The sequence below is a fragment of the Thermobia domestica genome, chromosome 15 (genome assembly GCF_964235325.1).
Source record: "Thermobia domestica chromosome 15, izTheDome1.hap1.1, whole genome shotgun sequence".
Lineage (NCBI taxonomy): Eukaryota > Metazoa > Arthropoda > Insecta > Zygentoma > Lepismatidae > Thermobia > Thermobia domestica.
In genome coordinates this window covers 198956646-198978499 of record NC_137468.1, presented here as the reverse complement: position 1 = coordinate 198978499, position 21854 = coordinate 198956646, and the positions used below count along the sequence as shown (strand labels likewise).

Sequence of the window (21854 nt, the reverse complement as noted above, 5' to 3'; positions counted from 1 at the left end):
ATACTTAAACTGTATCAATTATGGAAACGGCTATACTCTTCTGTAGTTACTTTTAAACTACTCGGAACCATTTGCTACATAAACACCATTTACATCGTCGGACCAGATAAGCAGTTAGTATGCACGATTACGATTAAATGTCAAGCCATGAAGTGAAAACATAGTCGATCATTTTCACACGACACACTTCCTCATACGAAATTCTAACATACTGGTTAGTGTTCGAAACATTCATCATTGTAACTTGTCAATCAATTCATTGTGGTAAAGAATACAACTGGCTCATATATTTACAGGTGTCCTATCATTTAATCCACTTACTATTATATATATATATATATATATATATATATATATATATATATATATATATATATATATATATATATATATATATATATTACTAATTTATATTCATTCATATTTTATTACGTACATTTATTTCTAGACACCCTATTCTTAAATTATATATAAGACTGTTCAGAGCAGTCTTTAAAAACTAGAAGCTACTTCAGAAATTATCGCGCACTGACCGATACGTGGGAACTCGCTTGAACCAACACTCGATTCTTTCAATAGAAACCACACCATATTCGCACTTCACAGCTTAAAAATCATATGTACGCGAGGAAAATTCAATATTATTGATTGTGCTCTTTAATAAATGTGTTTATATTCTGAAAATCACAATGAGATTAATCACTGAAAGCAAAGAAAGAAAAAAAAATTGAAATTACGGTTTGACGATGGAATAGCGTCATGTATGCTGGCTTATGTTTAAGCACGAGCGTAAAGTTCGTTATTACTAGACTACATAACGTTTTGTACTTTTCAGTGTAGTTAGTTAGTAATGTATTTTATTTATTTACCTACTCATATTGACCAAAGCTGCGACATATTTCTAAATAATCAGGAAAAAGAGGCGATTTTTGGTGAACTAATTTCTTAACTCTCGGGGCAACAAAACAGTAACGATGGGTAATTATTTACATGGCGTGAGGTGGCGCTGTAGTATACAATAAACTTTGTACTACTGAACATGCTTTGTACTATATTAAAAGCTAGCTACGCGTTGTATATTGTGAGATAACAGTACAGAATCACTATAGATTTCATTACGGACCAATTTACTTATTAGAATAGACCAAAAGAGACGAATAGTTATGAATCAACAATACACTGTCATTGAATAAATTAATAACACTTTCACGCATACATCACACCTACTAACAACATACCAAATTACACATGTACATGCTACATCACATATGAACTAAAACTACACATACTAATACTTATCAGTACACAAATTAACTACTACATGTATAAACCAAACAAATTGCTGACATCACCACATTCTGAATCGGATCTGATACTGAAAGGGGAAGGGAATGGTCAGAGCCAGGTGTCCCTTACATCAAACTAACTCATGTTTTCAATTATAATATTATCATTATTGACCCCAGAGGGACATATCGAAACTATTAATGGAAAGATTCCTTTCCTTAAGGGAAAAGAACCTTTACGAAATTATTCAACCCATTCTAAATTGGAAGCTGCAGTCAATTTAAGGGTAAATGGGAGTCCCTGTTAGAGTTTACACTGACATAGTGAAAATTAACTCAACTACAAGAGCCTACACATACTGCCATATTAAAAAAAAATCACATATACTACATACACAGAACTATATATGGACAGTTTACCGCACCCTAATTAACTTTGGAAGGGTGAAAGGAATATTCTAAACTTTTTTAAATCACTAAATCTTAATTTGGAGAGCTCACAACACCAGAAAACCAATACACTATTACCGCACTCCTGTCCCGGGATATTGGTACTGTCCAATATGGTGATCATAACCTGAAATTCCATATTTATATTTTCTGATTCTGCATATTTTTTTCGATAAAATTTCAATGAGTTGGGACTCCCAACAGCTTCCCGAGGTGTTTATTTATTAATTACAACTATTTTACCTTATTATATCATAAAAATATCCGATATTTTTTTTAATGAATTTCACTTCATCTCTTCGATCTAGGATGTTGCTCCGCTAAAAGCTACCAGCCAAAGACGAAGTAAATCGCGCCAGCATACTGAGGTGGAACATAGTTCTCAAATCAGAACAAAGGAATTTTCACGGCGGTAAATATAAAGCGAATAAAAATGGTAAAAACTGGATCAAACCAGATTTTAGCAGGGTATGGGCATCTAAGAGGGACGAAGGTGTCTAAATTATTCTACCAAATATTGGATAGGTGGAAAAATTCAGAAAATTCTACCCAATTATCGTCCTATGATTTATATTGAAATAAAAATTTATAATTTCAATAATCACCCAATTGAGTTGCCCATATACAGAAATTTATGATGAAATAATACATAAATAAAGAAATTATTCCCCGAAATACAATTTTTCCTAGTTATTCTGAAGCTTCTGAGTTAATTTTGATTTAGATAAGGAACAAATGGATTTAATACGTAATACGGAAAATTATGTGGAAAAAATTAACAATACACAGCACGTTCAAAAAGTACTGGACCCCAAAACAAATTTATACTACCTTACCTGTAATAGAATATTACAGTTTATATTTTCTATATTATATTCTCTTTATAGGTCAGGTCATAAGTTCGGTTTTGTATGTACAGAGCGGATCAGTATACAGCCTTTCCCCTCATACCTACTCCGTCTATCAAAACAAAACTTGGTACACTCATTTCTTATCCCCTATAATATTTTTAGAGATACATTTGGATTGTGTGCTTTTACCCGGGGCCACTCCAGAGGGGCCAAAGTTGATGGGAGGGATTTTTGGAGGGAATTTTCCCGTCATTCTCCCAATTTTCCTTGTTCAAGTAAGTTATGAGCTCCAATACATAGCACCTCTCGAAAGCTTGTTTCATGTTGATTCGCTGCGAGTCTGCGCTTCATAGTCTGATTCATAGTTATTTCGCTGCGAGTCTACTATTTTCTTTATACTAACAGGGTTAATGGGCTCCAGGGACCAGTGTTTCTTTCAGACATGTTTCTGGGAGGGAGCACTGCCCTCCGGAGAGGACCAAAATAATACGTCTATAATACAATAATAAATAGAATAGTACCTGCAGTTTCCCCCCGGAATACTAAGTGTGCTCTTCCGGAACATTTTTTCTGAAAGAACGACTGCCAGGGACATACTATTGTCCATGGCACCTAATTCTTTGTGCATGAACGTACAGATGGTGATCAGAAAATTGGAAACACCTGTAGTTGGCAACACGTCAGATGTATGGGTTGGCAGTGGTGTCGTGGCGCCCGCAGCGCAGAACCGCTGGTGGTGGAGTGCTAGGTCGGTCCCATACTACGTCAGGCGCAGTTGAACAGCAGTATCCAGTGGCTGCAGCAAACGGAGTTAGTGTAAAATGGGAGACTTCTCAGATTTTCAAAGAGGACAAATTGTTGGTGCGCGGTTATGTGGAGTGAGTGTGACGGCAGTTGCTACTGTGTTAGGTGTGTCGCGTGAGAGAATGTCGAAGGTGATGACGGCCTACACAACACACGGGAAAACCACATCGGGAAAGCGGAACATTGGGCGGAAGAAAATCATGAGTGACGGGTCACGCCGGGTATTAAAGCGCATTGTCACTCAGAACCGTCGTGCCACTGCGGAGCAAGTGACGGAGGAACTCAATCAGCACCTCCCCCACCCTGTTTCGACAATCACAGTCCACCGCGAATTACATGACATGAACTTACGGGGTCGTGTTGCACGGACCAAACCGCTCATCAGGGACCATAACACTTTCGCACGCAGCAAATGGTGCCGCGACCATGCAACTTGGACCGTTGAGGATTGGAAACGTGTGATATGATCGGATGGGTCATCCTTCACCCTATTCCCAACTACGGGCCGTGTTTATGTGTGGAGAACGCCCAAAGAAGCTTATAATCTGCAGTTTCTCAGTCCAACTGTGGAACATGGTGGCGGCTCAATGATGCTGTGGGCCGCAATATCATGGTTTTCATTGGGTCCTGTGGTCACACTTAGCGGACGAATCACTGCCAACGATTATGTCGCAATTTTAGGAGACCACTTGCATCCTATGGTCTGGATGTTGTTCCCGGACAATGACGCCATCTTCCAGGATGATAATGTACCCATTTACACAGCTGGCGTTGTTGCAGCGTGGTTTGAGGAACATTGGGATGAAGTTCAACACCTTCCCTGGCCCGCCCAATCCCCAGATCTCAACATAATTGAACATCTGTGGTCCGTCTTGGAAACACGACTCCGGTGACGCTTTCCACCTCCATCCTCTCTCACAGAACTGGCCGATGCCCTGCACGAGGAATTGTGTAAAATTCCACTTGCTACCATTCACGACCTCCATTCTATGCCTCCATCCCACGTCGCATCAAGGCTGTTCTGAAGGCGAAAGGTGGCCCGACCCCATATTAATCTGATAAGTTGCAATTTCGTTCAGGTGTTTCCATTTTTCTGATCACTATCTTTGTTATGTTTATTGAATGGACTAGGTTTGATTCGAATGTCCGGATGACACGTTCATTTCCGTTCCTTGTGAGATAAATTCCGAAATAGGGAGATCATCGTTGTGCTGCCACAAAGAATGCCCTACTAGAGATGTCTGCAAACACCAACAATATTTTTCAAACATGTTTTCAACGGCTCTAGGAACGATAGGAAAAGTGCGTTGCTGCCAAAGGTAACTATTTTGAAGGTCAATGTTGATCTGTGTAAGTGTAAGTATCTGTGTGTTAGGGTTACCATTCGTCCTGGAATATCCGGGACCGTCACGGAATTGAGATCTACGTTCCGCGTCCCGAAAATATTTTTCGGGAAGCTTAAATGTCCCGGATTTCAGCGAAAAAGAAAGTAAGGGAATATTTAAGTTTCCTTTTTTCACGGGATTAGGTACATTATTATTGTGTTCAACTTCTGAGTATGTCAATTCAAAAGTTGAAAAAAAACTTGAATACATAAAACATGGACACATTATTAAGTTCAATGTTTAACTACTTTGACATTGAAGGAAGCATTCGTTTCATTGGGCCAGGGACGAAATGTTTTACTGCTCAATCTTATTATTATCCTTAGTACTCTGTTTCAATCTGCATCTTGCTTCTCAAATATTTCTTTAAAAATATACAACACGAACAGACAAAACCTGTGAAAGGAAACATTATACCTTGAAGGAGCTAAAACAGACTCTGAAAGCCACGAAACATAACACATTCTGGGAAATTACAAGAAAAAAAATTGCTTACCATGGGGGAGGAGATAAATCAGCTGCTTACATTTGCTTAACTAGGGAGGAAAAGGTCTACTAAAATGACTAAAAATGTGTTTACGTAATACTTGACCAAAAATTAGTATATAACACTTTAAGCTTTATAATAGTTTTCATTTTAAGCATTTCAAAGATTCTCGTAATTTAGTAGCGTTTCGGATTTTCATTGTTGAAATATGGCAACCCTCCTGTGTGTGTGCACGTTTTACACCGAGCACAGCAACCATGACAACATCTGGGTTCTAACAGTTGCCTATGTTTTAGGTGTCAGTTCACGAATTTATAGACTGAAATAGTGATGTCGTCATTTCCTTTTCGTTACCATGGTGATCGCCATGTTTTTTTTTCTACAACAAATGCAGGAAGCAAGAGGCATACTGTGAAGTGTGCTGTTAAAGAACAGACAATTGTAGAATAGTTTGAAGACAAAGCAAAGTTGGTGAGAAAAAGCATAGATTATGAATATGGGGGCTACTATTAGAAAATTTACAAGTTAAATCTTGTAACTCACGAAGTAAAGTCGTGAATCGTTTTCTTACAAGGGCCACATCTCTATACCTATAGGTAAACTGGTAAACTAGAAATTGCATAGTAATGCCAATGTCATTACCACGTAATGCATAATGAACAAAGCAACTAAACGTACTTTAAAAACTTGTAGAAACTGACGAACTGTCGGCATCGGCGCAAATCTGTCTTCAACATTGAAGGGGGTGGGGACGGGTAAGACCGTCCCCAGATATATATATATATATATATATATATATATATATATATATATATATATATATATATATATATATATATATATATATATATATATATATATATATATATATATATATATATAAGTGATACTTAAAATATTTATGAAGTTGAAAAACAATCCTGTAGAGGATCACGGGGAGCAGAATCGCCATCAGTGGCGTATTTAGGGGGCTATCAGGCTCAAGCTTCCCCGAAATTAATTTCTTAGTTTTTTTCGCATTCTACGTACAACAATAATCCTTCTTACCATTTCTAAAAATGTCATTGACTTTCCGTTTTCTTATGCTTTTTGTTCAGAAATAATACAGTATTTGTCAAATTTCATTCCATGTAAGAACTGCGTCCTTTTGTTCTTTCTTTCGTCCTTTCTACTTTTCTGTTTCTTTGTCTTGATGTTACTTTCGTTTCGCCTATCATACTTTATCGACCGTTGTCAGTTGTGATTCAAGTCGGCCGTCATCAGTAACACCAAAACTAAGAGAAGTTGATAAGCGAAACTGGTGTTCCACAACAACTTGCGCGGATATCAAAATGATGGGACTTTAGTTATTATAACAAAGGAAAAATTATATCATTTAGTTATATTTAAAAGAAAGAAATGTTTGAATTAAAGAAAATCAAAACGGGGAATAATTAGCCCGGGAAATTAATTAATTAATTAATTAGGTCCAAGATAATGCTTCCTTTTTCTTGTATGAATAGGGTAAAGAGTTAGATTCACTCCTAAATTTTTGTATCATATCATATAGGATTTATCGGTCTGCAATTCTTACCATTATAACTTCAATTTATGCATAAATTAAACTATATTTAATTCTCAAACTCAGGTGGGCAATTGCCCACTTCCTTTCCTGTGTTGGGCATAGCCTCTCGAAACAAAATCCTAAATACACCATTGGTTGTCTTCAATATTGGGATTTGGGCAGATTTGAGGCTTATTCTAGAGAAGAGAGATGAAACTCATATTATGGTAGATGAATCTGATCAACTGTTGTAGAGTATGTTATATATTAGGCGATGTAGATGAAGTAGTAGTACATATCAGTATTACAAATCACTGCCGTGAACACATTCTGAAATCTGAATACATGCATATTTATATTTGGTATGTTTATAATTAGGCATCCAGAAAGATCCAACTTAAAATTGTTTTATAATAATATAATAATATAAATAATGACTTCCCCAAAACTATGAAGAAAGAATATCAATTATGTATGACACAACAATACTTTTATTTGAGTAAAATGATGATAATCTCAATAGCATTACAGGAATTGTTATAGAAATCTGACGCATGTCATATACTTTTTAGTTAGCAGATGTAACCTTAAGATTATAGAGAAAAATATTCCAGCAATTAAATTATTTTCTTTGCTTACAAAGCAACCTCTCTTAAAAGCAAAATTGGGACACGCGGAAATACGTAGGAACAAACCATGGTTCGACCAGGAATGCAACAAAGAATAGAAAACAGGCAAAATTACGCTGGCTACAAAATCCGAATGAAATAACTACACAAAATTTCGAAGACATCAGACGGGAACCTTCTAAAACTTTTAAAACAAAGAAACGCGATTTTTTTGAGAGCTAAAATTAAGGAACTTGAAGATAATAGTAAAAATAAAAACATCCGGGACATATATAAAGGGATCAACGAATTTAAGAAAGGCTATCAACCTCGTGCTTATATCAAAGAAAGCTGACGGAACAGTTCTCACTGATACAGATAGCATTTTAACTAGATGGAAAGATTTCTTTGACGATTTGCTGAACACGCAGCCAAAAACTAATGGGCGTGGAGAAAGGGAGATACACACCGCAGAACCGTATATCCCAACCAAATAGAAGTAGAAATCGCTATAAAGAAATAATTAAAGAAACACAAATCTCCGGGTGTAGACGAAATTCCGGCTGAGTTAATTTTAGCTGGAGGCGAAAAATTATGGAATAAGATACACAAACTCATTTTCCTTATCTGGAACAAGGAAAAATTGCCACAAGAGTGGAAAGAATCAATCATTGTTCCAATCCACAGGAAAGGCGACAAAACTGACTAATAATTATCGAGGCATTTCTCTTCTGTCAACATCCCATAAAATACTTTCAAACATTCTATTAGCAAGATTGACCCCATATGCAGATGAAATTATTGGAGATTATGAGTGCGGATTTAGACGAAATTGATCAACTATCGACCAAATATTTACCATTCTCCAAATACTCGAAAAGAAGTGGGAATATAATACCCCGGTACATCAACAACTATTTATTTATTTTAGGAAGGCTTATCACTCGGTTAGGAAAGAAACATTGTACAATGTTCTTACAGAATTTGGAATACCGCAAAAGCTAATTAGATTAATTAAGGCATGTTTAAATGAATCCAAAAGTAAAGTCCGGGCAGGAAAATTTTTGTCCACGAACTTTCACGTCGAGAATGGCCTGAAACAAGGAGATGCGTTTTCGCCATTATTATTCACCTTTGTCTGGAATACGCTATAAGGAAAATCAAAGATAACAACCAGAGTCTAGAGTTGAACGGTGTTCACCAGGTTGTCGTACGCTGATGATGTAAATTTAATGGGGGATGATAAGAGAACAATAGAAAGAAATGCAGATATCTTATTAAACGCTTGCAGGACATGAGTTTAGAAGTAAATGCAGAGAAAACTAAATACATGGAAATGCGTCGAGACCGTAATACGGCAAAATGTGTTAAAATCTTAAATAATACTTTTGATAAAGTGGATACTTTCAAATATCTAGGATCAATATTAACAGACGAAAATCATATTCAAGAAGAAATTAAATGTCGACTAAAAATAGGAAATTGGAGTTATTATTCAGTTCAAAATCTCTTGTCGTCGCGAATTCTGTCGAGGAATTTGAAGCTTAAAATATATAAAACGATAATCATGCTTGTTGTTCTGTATGGTTGCGAAACATGCCTGACTCTGAGGGTAGAACATAGACTGAAAGTATTTGAGAACAAGATCGTGAGGCGAATATTCGGACCCAAGATGAGCATAATTTATACGGATTACCGAACTTTGTTAGGGTCATCAAGTCTAGGAGGCTTAGGTGGGCAGGTCATGTAGCTAGGATGGAAGAAAGTAGAAACGCTTTCAAAGTCTTGACTGGAAGACGAATCGAAAAACGACCGTTAGGAAGACCAAGGCGCAGATGGGAGAACAATACTAAAATGGATGTCGCAGAAATAGGAATCCAAAGTAGAAACTGGATCCAGTTGGCTAAGGATAGAAGTCAATGGAGAGCTTTTGTGAACGCAGCATTGAACCTCCTGGTTCCATAGGCCATAGAATTAGTTAGCTTACGAAGCATGAGTAGATGCCTAGGTTGATACTACAAATAGATGAAATGCGCATTTACTGAAAAGATGGGTTCTACTGACATTGGGTAGTCTATATACTCTTCGTATGCTAGGGCCTTGGAGAGACGAGGAGATAAGATTTCATATGAGGTTACGTCACGCACACTCGCATACCTTCATTTTCATTAAAAATGGAAAAACCAAGAGGAACCAATTTCATCTCACTTTCCTTTGTCGCAGTCGGACACAAATCATTACACTTATCTGCAAAATGCACTTTTCAAATCGAATTATCGGGAGAAAGTGTCCCCAAGTCCAAGATTGGGGGGACATGTCCCCGTCGACCCCCCGGGATTTGACTAGTGGCTGTCAGCACAATAAAAGTAGAACAAATATACAATTTGTGTACGAGGAAAAATCATTGTCTACTTAGAGAATAATGTTAATTATATTGGCAGAATTAGATTTCTTACGCTCACCCTTTAAAATATGAGTGCATAGTTAAAGTGGCTACAAAATAAAGAAACAAACAATAGGAAAAAAGGTCACTAAACTTGTAACCGTACGCGTGTTGAGAATTTTCAATCTGAACCAATTTCTGATTGCTTAATATGCATCAGATCTTTCCTTATATTTCCTATTTACTTTAGAAATATACACTGACAGTACAAGAAGAAAATGTCCAATTATGAATGGTTCAGAGTAAGCTTTAAATACTATTTCTGTAAGCCTACACATTTACAATGAAATGTGTGATACTGATGATACTAAATAAAAGTTTTCCATAATTACTTAAATCTAATGTCCGATAATAAACAAGCTAAGTATGTTTTGAAACTTAACGTAACCTCCAAATGTATAAATCACAAAATCTCAATATCAGGGGAAACATTTCACTTTCAACGCTTAACATATTTTAAGATATTACTTACCTAATTGCTTGCTTTTCTATATTTTCGTAGTTTGAGTCATTGAAAAGCTTTTTTTTTTCTCTCATACAAGTGCTTTTTTTACTCTAACGTTTACAATCTGGAAGTTAACACGTCACGGTTTTCGCTTTGTACTTAGGATCTTAGACCATGTTTGGAAAATAAACTTGCGATCAGCATGACAATGAGATGGATGTGACGTCACACTATTTCAGTTCATTGACTGTACTAGTAGTAATGAACGACAAAACCTGATTGATTTCTACCATATTCCATAGACAGATCGCGTCTATTGACTCTATTCCTAACTTTTGACCTTTTACATTCTAATCAATATTGACGGTGATCCATGCAGTAGTTTTCGAGATTTTTTTCTCTAAGATTCGAACAGACAGATTGTTTTCCACACGAACATACAGAACGAATATATAAGTGAGTGTTGGTGAAGCAAATTTCTTAAAAGTTCTCGCATTCTCTTACTTTTATGGCCTGATACCAGTGCCCGATTTAGGTTTGATGGGGGCCCTAAGCTATTGAAAGGGGCCCTTTATACATCAAACTTTCTTTTTGAGTGACAAAATGTCGCCGATTTTTAGGTTTGAATATATGCTATATTCTAATTTATGGACCTACACTGGATATCTAAATAGAAACAAGGGCCCATCACAAGCAGGGCTGGGAAACAGGTGCTCCGTTATAAGCGGGGCTGGATAACAGGGGCCTCATTACAAGCGGGTTTGAGAAATAGAGCCCTATTACTTGCTTCATAAAAGCCTAGTATATAACAATACAAAACACCATTGTTGTATTTGCGTTTTATATTATTAGCTTTTTCTTGTTATTTGGAAATTGCATTACAATCAGTATTTCTTTAAATTGTTTTGGATCCCAAAGCGAAAAATCTTTTTGAAATCTTTGAGTTTTACGTCCCACGGTTATGCCGGTTAGGCTAAAGGAGACGGTGATGATCAGTAATGAATGAAATGGTAGAATGAAGAAAGTGGGAGGAAACGGGAGAACCCCGAGAAAACCCACGAGCACGGTGTTTGTCCACCACAAACATATAAGTTCACTTGGCGGGGGCTGGGATCGAACCCGCGACCCCAAGCACCAGAGGTGAACGCTCTACCACTGAGCCACCGCGGCCCCTGGAACCCAAAGCGAGTGGGGCCCCTAAGCTATACCTTGTTTAGCTTATACGCCAATCCGGCACTGCTGGACAGACAAAAACGTGGAGGGAAGAATCTATATAGTCGTTCTACGGTATAACATTCCCCATTCTTCAGCATAGCGCAGTTTGGAAGTCTAAAACAAGAATATTGAGAGTGGGTAATGCGAGAAAATGGTTCAAGAAAATGATTCATAAAAGCGATTTAAAAAAGGGAACTTTTTAACAATTTTCTTTATTCTTTTAAGAAAAGAAAGTATACCATTATTCATTTTAAACAAAGACTATCTTGCTTGAAAATGATTAATGATGAACCCATTCGATCCTTTTATAGAAAACGGAAAGTGCCTCTCTACTTAAACTATCAGAATTATTTTCTTTACACAACAATCGCTCACATAAAGGATTGGGGAGGGCCTAAGTCCCAGTGAAAGGCCGAAGTCCTAAGGACTCCAAATATATATACTTTTTTTTTGTCTTTTGCATGAGGGAAGGACTAATTAAATGTCCTCACTACCCGTCCTATTACTTTCGTTTTTCATTAGAATCTTCTTTAGAAGAAAGGGAAAGACAAGCATTGTATACATTGTCTACAATGTACAGAATTCATCCGAAACAAAAACTGGCTTGATGTGGTGGTAGACACTGATTTGATTAGTGAGCATGCAAAATATGTTCATGTAAAGTTATTTCATTCCTGTTGTAATAATAATAATAATAATAATAATAATAATAATAATAATAATAATAATAATAATAATAATAATAATAATAATAATAATAATTTAGCATAATTTCATTGGTATTTATGTATCAAAAAAATTGAAGGAAATCTGAGACATTGAAGCACGGTCGTGCTTTAAAATTAAGTGATTTCACATGGAAGGACCCTTGTACGTTTGCAGCAGGATGTTATACTGTGTATTGTAGTCGTACTTTAAGTCCATAAACTACAGAATTTACGCATGTAACCTACGTTTTTATGTACAGCACATACGTTTTCTTTTCTCTGTGACTTCATCGAGCTTCTCAAGGAATTAATTGATATGGAATAAGTTTTGTGTTGTGAGTTTAAGTGATATGATAAGGTCTCCTATTTCTCATACTCTGTCTATCCCATCCGAGCTCCTTTGTGGCTAAGCAGTTAGCGTAAGCGCCTTTGGTGTGCGAGACCCAGGTTTGATTCCTGGCGCGAGCTCATGTAGTTCGGATTCCACATTAACCAGTAGGGCCCGTCTCATATAGCCTTGCTGCTGAACGGGACGTTAAATTCCAAATCAACTCACCTCAACTCCATCCTTCACAGTTTACACAATATCCCATATTTCATAGCGAATCGTGGGATTTTTTGGATCCCTCTGTAGAGACTCCCAAGGCAATCAGGTAATTTTGTATAATGAAAGTTTGTTTCACTTTACTATAACAATTTATTGTAACAAAACAATATTAATTTCTTTAAAACAATATAAACTGTATTCTGATCATTCAACTTCCTTTTCGTCTCACCGTTCTGAGGAAGGAGTCTAGAAAAGAAACACAGAACATTAAAAATTATATAGATGAATCGTAACTAGAATATTTCTACAATTCTTCCACTTATTATTAGATTATTATTATTATTATTATTATTATTATTATTATTATTATTATTATTATTATTATTATTATTATTATTATTATTATATTATTATTATTATTATTATTATTATTATTATTATATTATTATTATTATTATTATTATTATTATTAAAGAATTCGAAGTAATTACTTCATTTAATTTACTTTCAAATATTATCTGCCTTGTTCTGTTTTAATAATCTTACCTTGCTTTTTGTATTTTTTTTAAAAATATATTAACGTTGGGGAATGTAGTGAACAACTTTAAGCTGTTATTATAGTCTATTACCGTGGTTCTCAACCTAATTCCTATCACGACCGACATTTTATCAAATCCTCTTGCCAGCGACCCCTTTATAATTTCTGGCTTGTAATAAGTTGGTGTGGGATTTTTAATATACCGGTACTTATTGCGACTATCTCACGATATCAATCTATTCCTGTAACAGTAGAATCTATTTTTTGTATAGGCCTATAGTAGATATGAGACAAGGGAAAGAAAGAATTGTGGCGACTATGCAATGAAATATATGAAACAGGAGAATGACCAAGAGACTTTCTGAAAACGATCATGATACTGATGGCTAAGAGATCGAACCCAAAGAGATTTGAGGATTATAGAACTATTAGTCTCATATCTCATGCAGCTAAAATTCTGCTCCGAATACTGAACAGAAGGTTATATGGAAGAACAAATAAAGATGTTGAGGAAGAGCAGTTCGGGTGCAGAAGAGGCAAGGGCACAAGAGATGCTATTGGATTATTAAGGGTGATCGGTGAAAGATTTATAGAAAAAGGGAAAGAGGTGTATGTTGTATTTATTGATCTAGAAAAGGCTTTTGACCGCGTGAATTGGGAATTGTTGTTGGGAGTTCTAACAAAGATAGGGTTGGAACGGAAAGATAGAAGACTCATAAGAAACTTATACATGAACCAACAAGTAAGTGTTAGAATAGGGGAAGAACTGACGGAAGAGAGTACAATTGGAAGGGGAGTTCGACAAGGATACTGCCTCTCGCCAACACTATTTAATGTCTATCTAGAAGAGATAGTAAAAAAGAGCCTACATGATGATGATGGCATTTCGGTAGGAGGTAGAATGATTAGATGCATAAGATTTGCAGACGATATGGCCCTTGTTGCAGAATCTGAAAAGAAAATCAATAAAATATTAGAAAAAATGAGAAGGGGCTTTGAAGAATATCGGATGAAAATAAATGTTAGAAAGACAAAAGCCATGGTGATTGAAACAAAGGGGTCTGTGTCAAATATAAAAGTAGGAGGGGAGAAAATAGAACAAGTGAATAGTTTTCGATACCTGGGTAGTGTTCTTAGTAATGACATGAAATGCGAACGTGAAATAAAAGCAAGGATAGGAATGGCGAAAGAAGCCTTTAAAAGAAAGAAAAGTCTGTTTTGTGGGACCTTGAACAAAGAGTTGAGAAAAAGACTCATAAAATGCTTCGTGTGGAGTGTTGTGCTGTATGGGTCGGAAACGTGGACATTGCGTAAGGGTGACGAAAATCGACTGGAAGCCTTCGAAATGTGGGTCTGGAGAAGAATGGAAAGAGTTAGTTGGGTCGAGCGGAAAACGAATGAGAGAGTGTTAGAAATGGTGGGTGAGAAAAAACACTTTTAGATATTATTAGGAAGAGGAAGAGAAACTGGTTGGGACATTGCCTAAGAAGAGATTGCATCATGAGGGACGTCCTAGAGGGTATGGTGGCGGGAAAGAGAGAAAGGGGGCGAAGGAGACTACAATTAATGGATGATATTAAAACAGAAAGATCATACGCGAAGACGAAAAGGTTAGCGGAGGACCGTGGAGCATGGAAGCTTCTCAGCTGCGGCAAGTGATCTGCCAATAAAGGCAGAATACCTATGATGATGATGATAGTAGATATAGTAACAGTAATAGTCTATTGTGTATTCCCTACGATGAAATTGTTGGTTCAACATAGATATTAATTCCGTTCATTGAAGAGGCCATCAAAGTAGCTGATCTAAGCCCACAACTTCTTGACCAATTAATAGAATGATCGTGCTACAAACCCTTGCAACTGGTTTTCTGTAACGAAGACTTGGACAAGTTCTGGCTGAAGAGGAGAGAAGAATATCCTCATGTCTGGTATCTGCTGCTTTAAGAGTAAGTATTCCATTTGCTGGTGAAAGTGGTTTTTCTTCCATGGTAAGCATTAAAACGAAGACAAAAAATCGCTTATCAGTTGAATATGACTTGACAATATGCGTTACGAAGATTGAACTGGACATTGCCGCACTAGTGAAATCATACCATGCTCAGGTATCTCATTGGCTTACAATTTTAATTGTATTTCAATATACAGGTTTTGTAGCATTTATATTTCTCTGGTATTGTAATATGCAATTCTCATTAGTTTCATATTGTGCCTCCTTCATTTAAATTGAGTTTTAAACAACTCTGCACCTGTTGAAAATGTCTAGTAAACCTATATTTTATTGTTCTTAACAGTATGTATAAAAATAAATATATATCTATCAGAACAAAATTCAAAATAATATTTAAAAGTATTTTCCAGTATTAGATTCTAATTATATTTATCTCTTCTGCTTATCTTCGTGGCCCCCATGAATCTCCTCTCGCGACCTCCCGAGAGGCCGTGACCCCAAATTGAGAAACCCTGGTCTATTACATTGGTTCCCAACCGGTGTATCGCTAAATTTCAATGTATAATTAAGCTACTACTTAGAATGAATTTTGAGTTAGCCTGTGGCAGCCAGCTCCTCCAATGACAGCGACAATGTCCAGTACTACGTAGGCTCACAATTTTGTAGAAACTTATAGTTTTGCACTGTCAATGGCGTTCTCAAGGAGGGTTTAGGGATATTTTGAGCAAGATATTATGAAGAAAACAGTACATTTGAATATTGTATATTAAGGAAAAATCATGCAAAAAATAGTGACTGTAGTTAAATTTCTTCTGTTCAAATTAGATGAATCTAATATACTTCGTCACATTTTTTTAAACTTGAAATTAATATCATTTAAAAATAGATTACTCAAAAAATCTACAGTATGAAGTATAAAGTAAATAACTTACCTTGTATTCTTAATGTTTTAATCCGTTCCCATGACCATCGTCCCCTCCAACTCCCCCACTCTCTCCAGGAACAACTATTGGCTGAGGAACAACCACTGGTTGCGGTACGGAAACAGGAACAGGAACTTGTTTAGTTACTTCTACCGGAACAGGTTTAGGCACTGATACAACAATTGGCTTAGACACTGGTACAGGTACTGGTTTGTTCACAGTATAAGGAACATGTTTCTCTACTGGAACTGGAACAGCTTTCTGAACAACGACAGGGTATGGCTTCGGAACGTGAACGGGATATGGTCTATCGACTGCTACTGGAACTGGTTGTGGTACAGGGACAGGGACTCTTCTCTCAACAGTGACAGGAACAGGTTGAGCTACTGGAACAGGTACTGGTCTATTCACTGTCACGACTTGAGGAGCTCCTCCACCAAGGTCACCTCCAAATCCTCCTCCGAGTCCTCCACCGAATCCTCCACCGAAACCTCCATGACCTCCGAATCCTCCATGACCTAGAAGACCTCCTTCCAAATCTTCATGGCCTGATCCTCCGAAGTTAATACCTCTCTTTGATAATTTTCTACCATAATTTTCATTCTCCTCTTCGGCCTTGGAAGTAACCACCAAGCTGACAAGAGCAAAAGCAATCTGAAAATAAGAAAAATTAGTTTTATTTTTAGTTCATTTAGAAATCCCCTGAACCCATATTCCACTGTCCACTGCCCATATTTCAGTCCAAATAAGTATTGAATTTTAAGTTTAATGGAATCAGTCTTCATCCAAATTAAGCGAATCATAAAATTAATATGAGAATCTAATTCTTCAACGAATCATTGACGTAACGATAACTATGCTGATCGGCCTGTAAGTATGAAGTTGGGACTCCATAACCAGGGTGTCTACCGACCTGGAAAACCTTGAAAACCTGGAATTAGCCTGGAATTTACTTTTGGACCTGGAAAACCTGGAAATAGCCTGGAATTGGACGAGGAACCTGGAAGTTTTAAAATTGTTTTTAAAATATTGTTTTTGGGATTGGTATGGAATAAGTATATTTTTCTAAAATGCAAGGAACTTATATACTTCCAGGTTCTGGCATACAAGCCAGAAGCTTTCTCTGTAGTTGCTGCTTATTTGCATAGTATGAATCAATCTTATTTGCTGCTTTGTGAAGACATTGGTTTATATGTTTCTGTAGCAAGAGTAGTAGACAGGTTTGGAACGAACGTCCAAGCCCGCGGATGTCGCAGTGAACACCATTCCCGGTGGCCGAAAGATATCACCGGAAAAAAGTAAAATTGCCCACATCTTAACGGAATCACTTTTTGTATTTAGGTTAATATTTTACTAGTCTTGCAATAAACCCTGTTACACACTAACAATTAACATTTTATTTCTCAGCCATTAAAATGGGAAAAAGTAAAACTAAATTCCAGGACTCGTGGAAAGGCCAGTGGAAATGGGTTATTAGGTCCAACGATCCATTTAAAGCATGCTGTAAACTCTGCAGAACTGATTTTGACATTCCAAATATGGGAGCTGGATCATTGAAATCTCATGACAAAGGAAAGAAACATCAAATAGCTGTTAAAGCTCTTAATGCACAATGTTCGATCGTAAAGATCTCAAGCAATGTTAACAAGGAGCCTTCCTGTACAAAAAATTCTACAGCGTCTTCCAGTTCAGTGACTGGCACATCATCTACTCCAGTTGTTCAGGAGAAAAATGAAAGCCCAACAAAAACTAGTGGTGTAATAAAGAGTTATCTTATCAAAGATCAAGTGACGAAAGCAGAAATAATCTGGACATTACACAAAGTTACAAGTCATGCATCGGCCAGAAGCCAAGCGAGTGCAACGGATTTGTTTCCTTTAATGTTTTCTGAGTGTGAAGTCGCTAAAAATATGCAGTTACACAAAGACAAAATAGGTTATGTCATCACTTTTGGATTGGGTCCATATTTCCAACAGACGTTACTTCGTGAACTACAAAATTGTAAATTTTTTGCACTGTCGTTCGACGAAAGCCTAAACACTATCTCACAGAAAAATCAAATGGACTTAGTAGTTCGTTTCTGGCACAGTGACGAAAATAAAGTTTTAACACGTTATTTAACATCAGTATTCCTCGGACATGCTACTGCCCATGATTTGTTAAGTGCATTTATAAATACTTTCAAGGACAAGGGTCTCGATTTTTGTAAGTTACTTCAGGTTTCTCTTGATGTCCCCAACGTTAATTTGAAATTTCTGAGTGATTTGAAGGCCTATCTGAGTGAAGAAAACGGTGAAGGTCCACAGCTTTTGGAGACAGGAACATGCTCTTTACATATTGTTAATGGGGCTTTTAAGACTGTGATACCAAAGCTGGTTGAAATGTGACAGTTTTTGAGAGCGTTGTACTATTTATTCAAGGACTTCTCTTCAAGAAGAGTAGATTTCATGGCAGCATCCGGAACAGCAGTTTTCCCTCTTAAATTTTATTCTATTAGGTGGGTGGAGAATTCTAAAGTTATCAACCGTGACATAACTGTGATTCCTGCCTTAAAAGTTTGTTGATGTAGTGAAAACAAAACCTCCTGAAACATCAAACTTCTCTAAAGTAAAAGCCCATATCTCTGATGTACTGTTGCCTGCTAGATTAGGGTTCCTTCAGTCCGTATCTGTAGAACTAGAAGAATTCCTGACTAAGTACCAGACAGACAGTCCATTACTACCGTTTCTATGGAATGAAAGAATGCAGAAGATTTTTGCAAGAACTGTGTAAAAAACTTATGCTAAAATGTCCTTTAAAATACAGTGTAACAAGAGCCACAAATTACTTGTCGCCAGAAACTATGACCAACGAAACCCTTCGTGAATCACGTAACACACTCGCCCTGGAGACATTTGTCGAGAAGGAGCAAATAACACCTGTAAATGCTGATATGATGAAACGGGAATATTTAAAATTTTGTTCAGACCAAGACACAACACGAAAACTGTCAAATTTTAGTTACAAAAATGACAGATTAGACGATTTTATCCATGATCTGTTAAGTAAAGAAGGTGTCTCCAATGCGTTAAAAATATTCATGCATAAGATATGTGTACTTTTCCATAGCAACGCAGCAGTGGAAAGTAGTTTCTGTATTAACAAAGAGTGCATTGTTGAAAATCTCCAAGAGTAGTGCTTGATTGCCCAGAGAAGTGTGTTGGATGCTGTGCGTGTTGCTGGTGCAATACGTAATATGAATATCACAAAGAGTATGATCCAGTATATCAGGAATGCATCAAGCAGAAGAAATGAATATCTGAAAGACCGCGGTGAAAAAGAAGACAGAGCAGCTCGAGAAAAGAAAGATATTAAGAAGAAAGTAAAAGAGTTGGAATTAAAGAAGAAAAGAATACTAACTGACGCCGAAGCAGAAGTAGATGCGTTGGAAGAACAGGCGAAGAAGTTAAAAGGGATGTTGAACTCTAGAAGTTAAATGTCAAAAACTGTTCACTGTAAAAGTTGTTTTCTATATTTGTTGATATAATGTGCGTGGTTCCATAAAATTTTTACTTTTTAAACTTTCATGTTACAATACATTTTTAAATAAAATATAACTGATGGCCAGTCCCCATCTAAGAAGAATGTGCAGTAACGTTTAACAATATAAACTACTTTGCGTTAAGAATTTGTATTATATATGATAATTTTCTTTTTACTTCTAAACTAATACTAGTTTGACAAAAATGACGAGAAAATAGCTTACTCACCGCTAAGTCCTACCAGTACTTAGCATAAAATACCACAAGAGTACTTTAAAGTGGAGTGCTTGTAGTAAAAAACTATTGTGGTATTTTATCCCATAACTTAGAGCGGTGAGTAAGCTTTTTTCTCGCCATTTTTGTCAATGTTCATCAACTCACGTGCCACTACTATAATATTAGTTTATTTGAAGTAATGTTTTTGACGGAAATTTAGTATTATACAGGGTGAACTTCAACTAAACCGATAAACTTTGGGAGGTGATTCCCGAGCCCGAAACAAGAAAAAAAATTCTCTAACTTTTCTCCACGATACATAGTTTTGGAGCTACAAGGTGCAGAAAGTGTGGAAAAATGAACTTCGAGGCCCATATTTCCAAACCTATCCAACTTAGAGAGTGCAGCTTAATATCTCTTTAAGGAAGTCTTATCTGTTCTGATTTCCTTTTGTCAGATTTTAAGCAGCACTCTCTACTTTGGATAATTTTGGAAATATAGGCGTCGGATGTTCATTTTTCCACACTTTCGGCACCTTTTAGCTAGCAAACTATGCACCCTGGAGAAGAGTTAGAGAATTTTCTTTTCTTGTTTGGGTGCCGAGAATCATTTCCCGAAGTTTGTCGGTTTAATTAAGGTTCACCCCTGTATAGTATTCCTACATTAGGATATTTAAAGCTACTGCACATTTTTCTTAACCGGCCTTTTGGTAGGGAATATTTTAATTAAACATTTTCTTGTGTAAAATGTTTTGAGAACCTACATTCCAGTCAGTTTTTTTCTTTTCATCTTGTCACTTAAAGAAACTATTACTTGCCAGATGCATTCTCTAATTATAACCAGTTTTTGTTAAGAACTATATAAAATTGCATTAACTTATACGTGTTACAATAAATGTCATTGTACTGAATAGACCTGGAAAAAAAGGAAAAATAAACCTTGAAAACCTTGATAAAACCTGGAATTTGAAAATGAACATTTAGTAGACACCCTGATAACATACAAAATGGTCATGTGTTCGATTCCCGGTACTAGGCAAATGTCATGATAGTACCTAACGTACAGGTTCAAGGCTGCTTCCTTGCCTTTCCTCGGATAGTGTGCTCACCGAGGGACGTCATCCCTCATACGTGACGGGCTAAGTGGCCATAGATGCTGAAAGCACAGAAATCTAAATCTTGAATACCCCTCCCCCTAAAATATAAAATTCATTTGTCAACACTCAGTAACTTTATGAGAGAGAGAGAGAGAGATTGGTTTTGCTATTTGATCCCATAATCACAGAACAAACGAAATTTCTCTGACTTTGTTACTGATTCTGCCATCGCAATCTAATTGTTTGAGTAGAAAATAAAAATGAAGTGAAATATTCCAGCTTAATGTCTCAGGAATGAACCCTTTAGGTTAAGAGCCTTCATGCCGGCGAAATTAAAATACCGCTAATTTTACAGTAATTATGTGATATCTTAAAATAGATAAAAGATAATTGAAATATGGAACAAGAGCGCCCTAGACAATATTATTTTGCGTGAGGTACCGTTATCACAAGTCACCTAGTGGCTTTATGATTTCAGCTGTTTAGAAACGCGAATATAAATGCCGATTTTCAAAATGGCTCGAAATCGAAAGCAGATAAGTGAGTCGTGATAACGGTTTCTCATGTAAAATGATATTGTCTAGGGCGCTCTTGTTTCACATTTCGATTATCTTTTATCTATTTGAAGATATCACATAATTAATGTAAAATTAGCGGTATTTTAATTTCGCCGGGATGAAGACTCTTAAGGGAAACGATGATTAAAGCAAGTGAATGATAATGGAATAATTGATGGAATAAGAAAGTGGGAGGAAACGAGAATACCCCGAGAAAGCCCACGGACACGATGTTGTCCACCACAAATGTACTTGGCCACAAATCGAACCAAGGATCCCACA

The 21854-nt window shown here is 36.5% G+C and overlaps 1 protein-coding gene across 1 annotated transcript; it reads right to left on the bottom strand.

Annotated features, from left to right (window-relative positions):
- Positions 1–16200: 16200 nt before the first annotated feature.
- On the bottom strand, positions 16201–17448 carry LOC145671785 (uncharacterized). The gene is made up of 2 exons (XM_081740994.1): positions 17416–17448; positions 16201–16836 (listed from the first exon to the last, which is right to left on the bottom strand). The coding sequence occupies exons 1-2, from the start codon at positions 17446–17448 to the stop codon at positions 16201–16203; spliced, it is 669 nt and encodes a 222-aa protein (XP_081597120.1).
- Positions 17449–21854: the final 4406 nt, after the last annotated feature.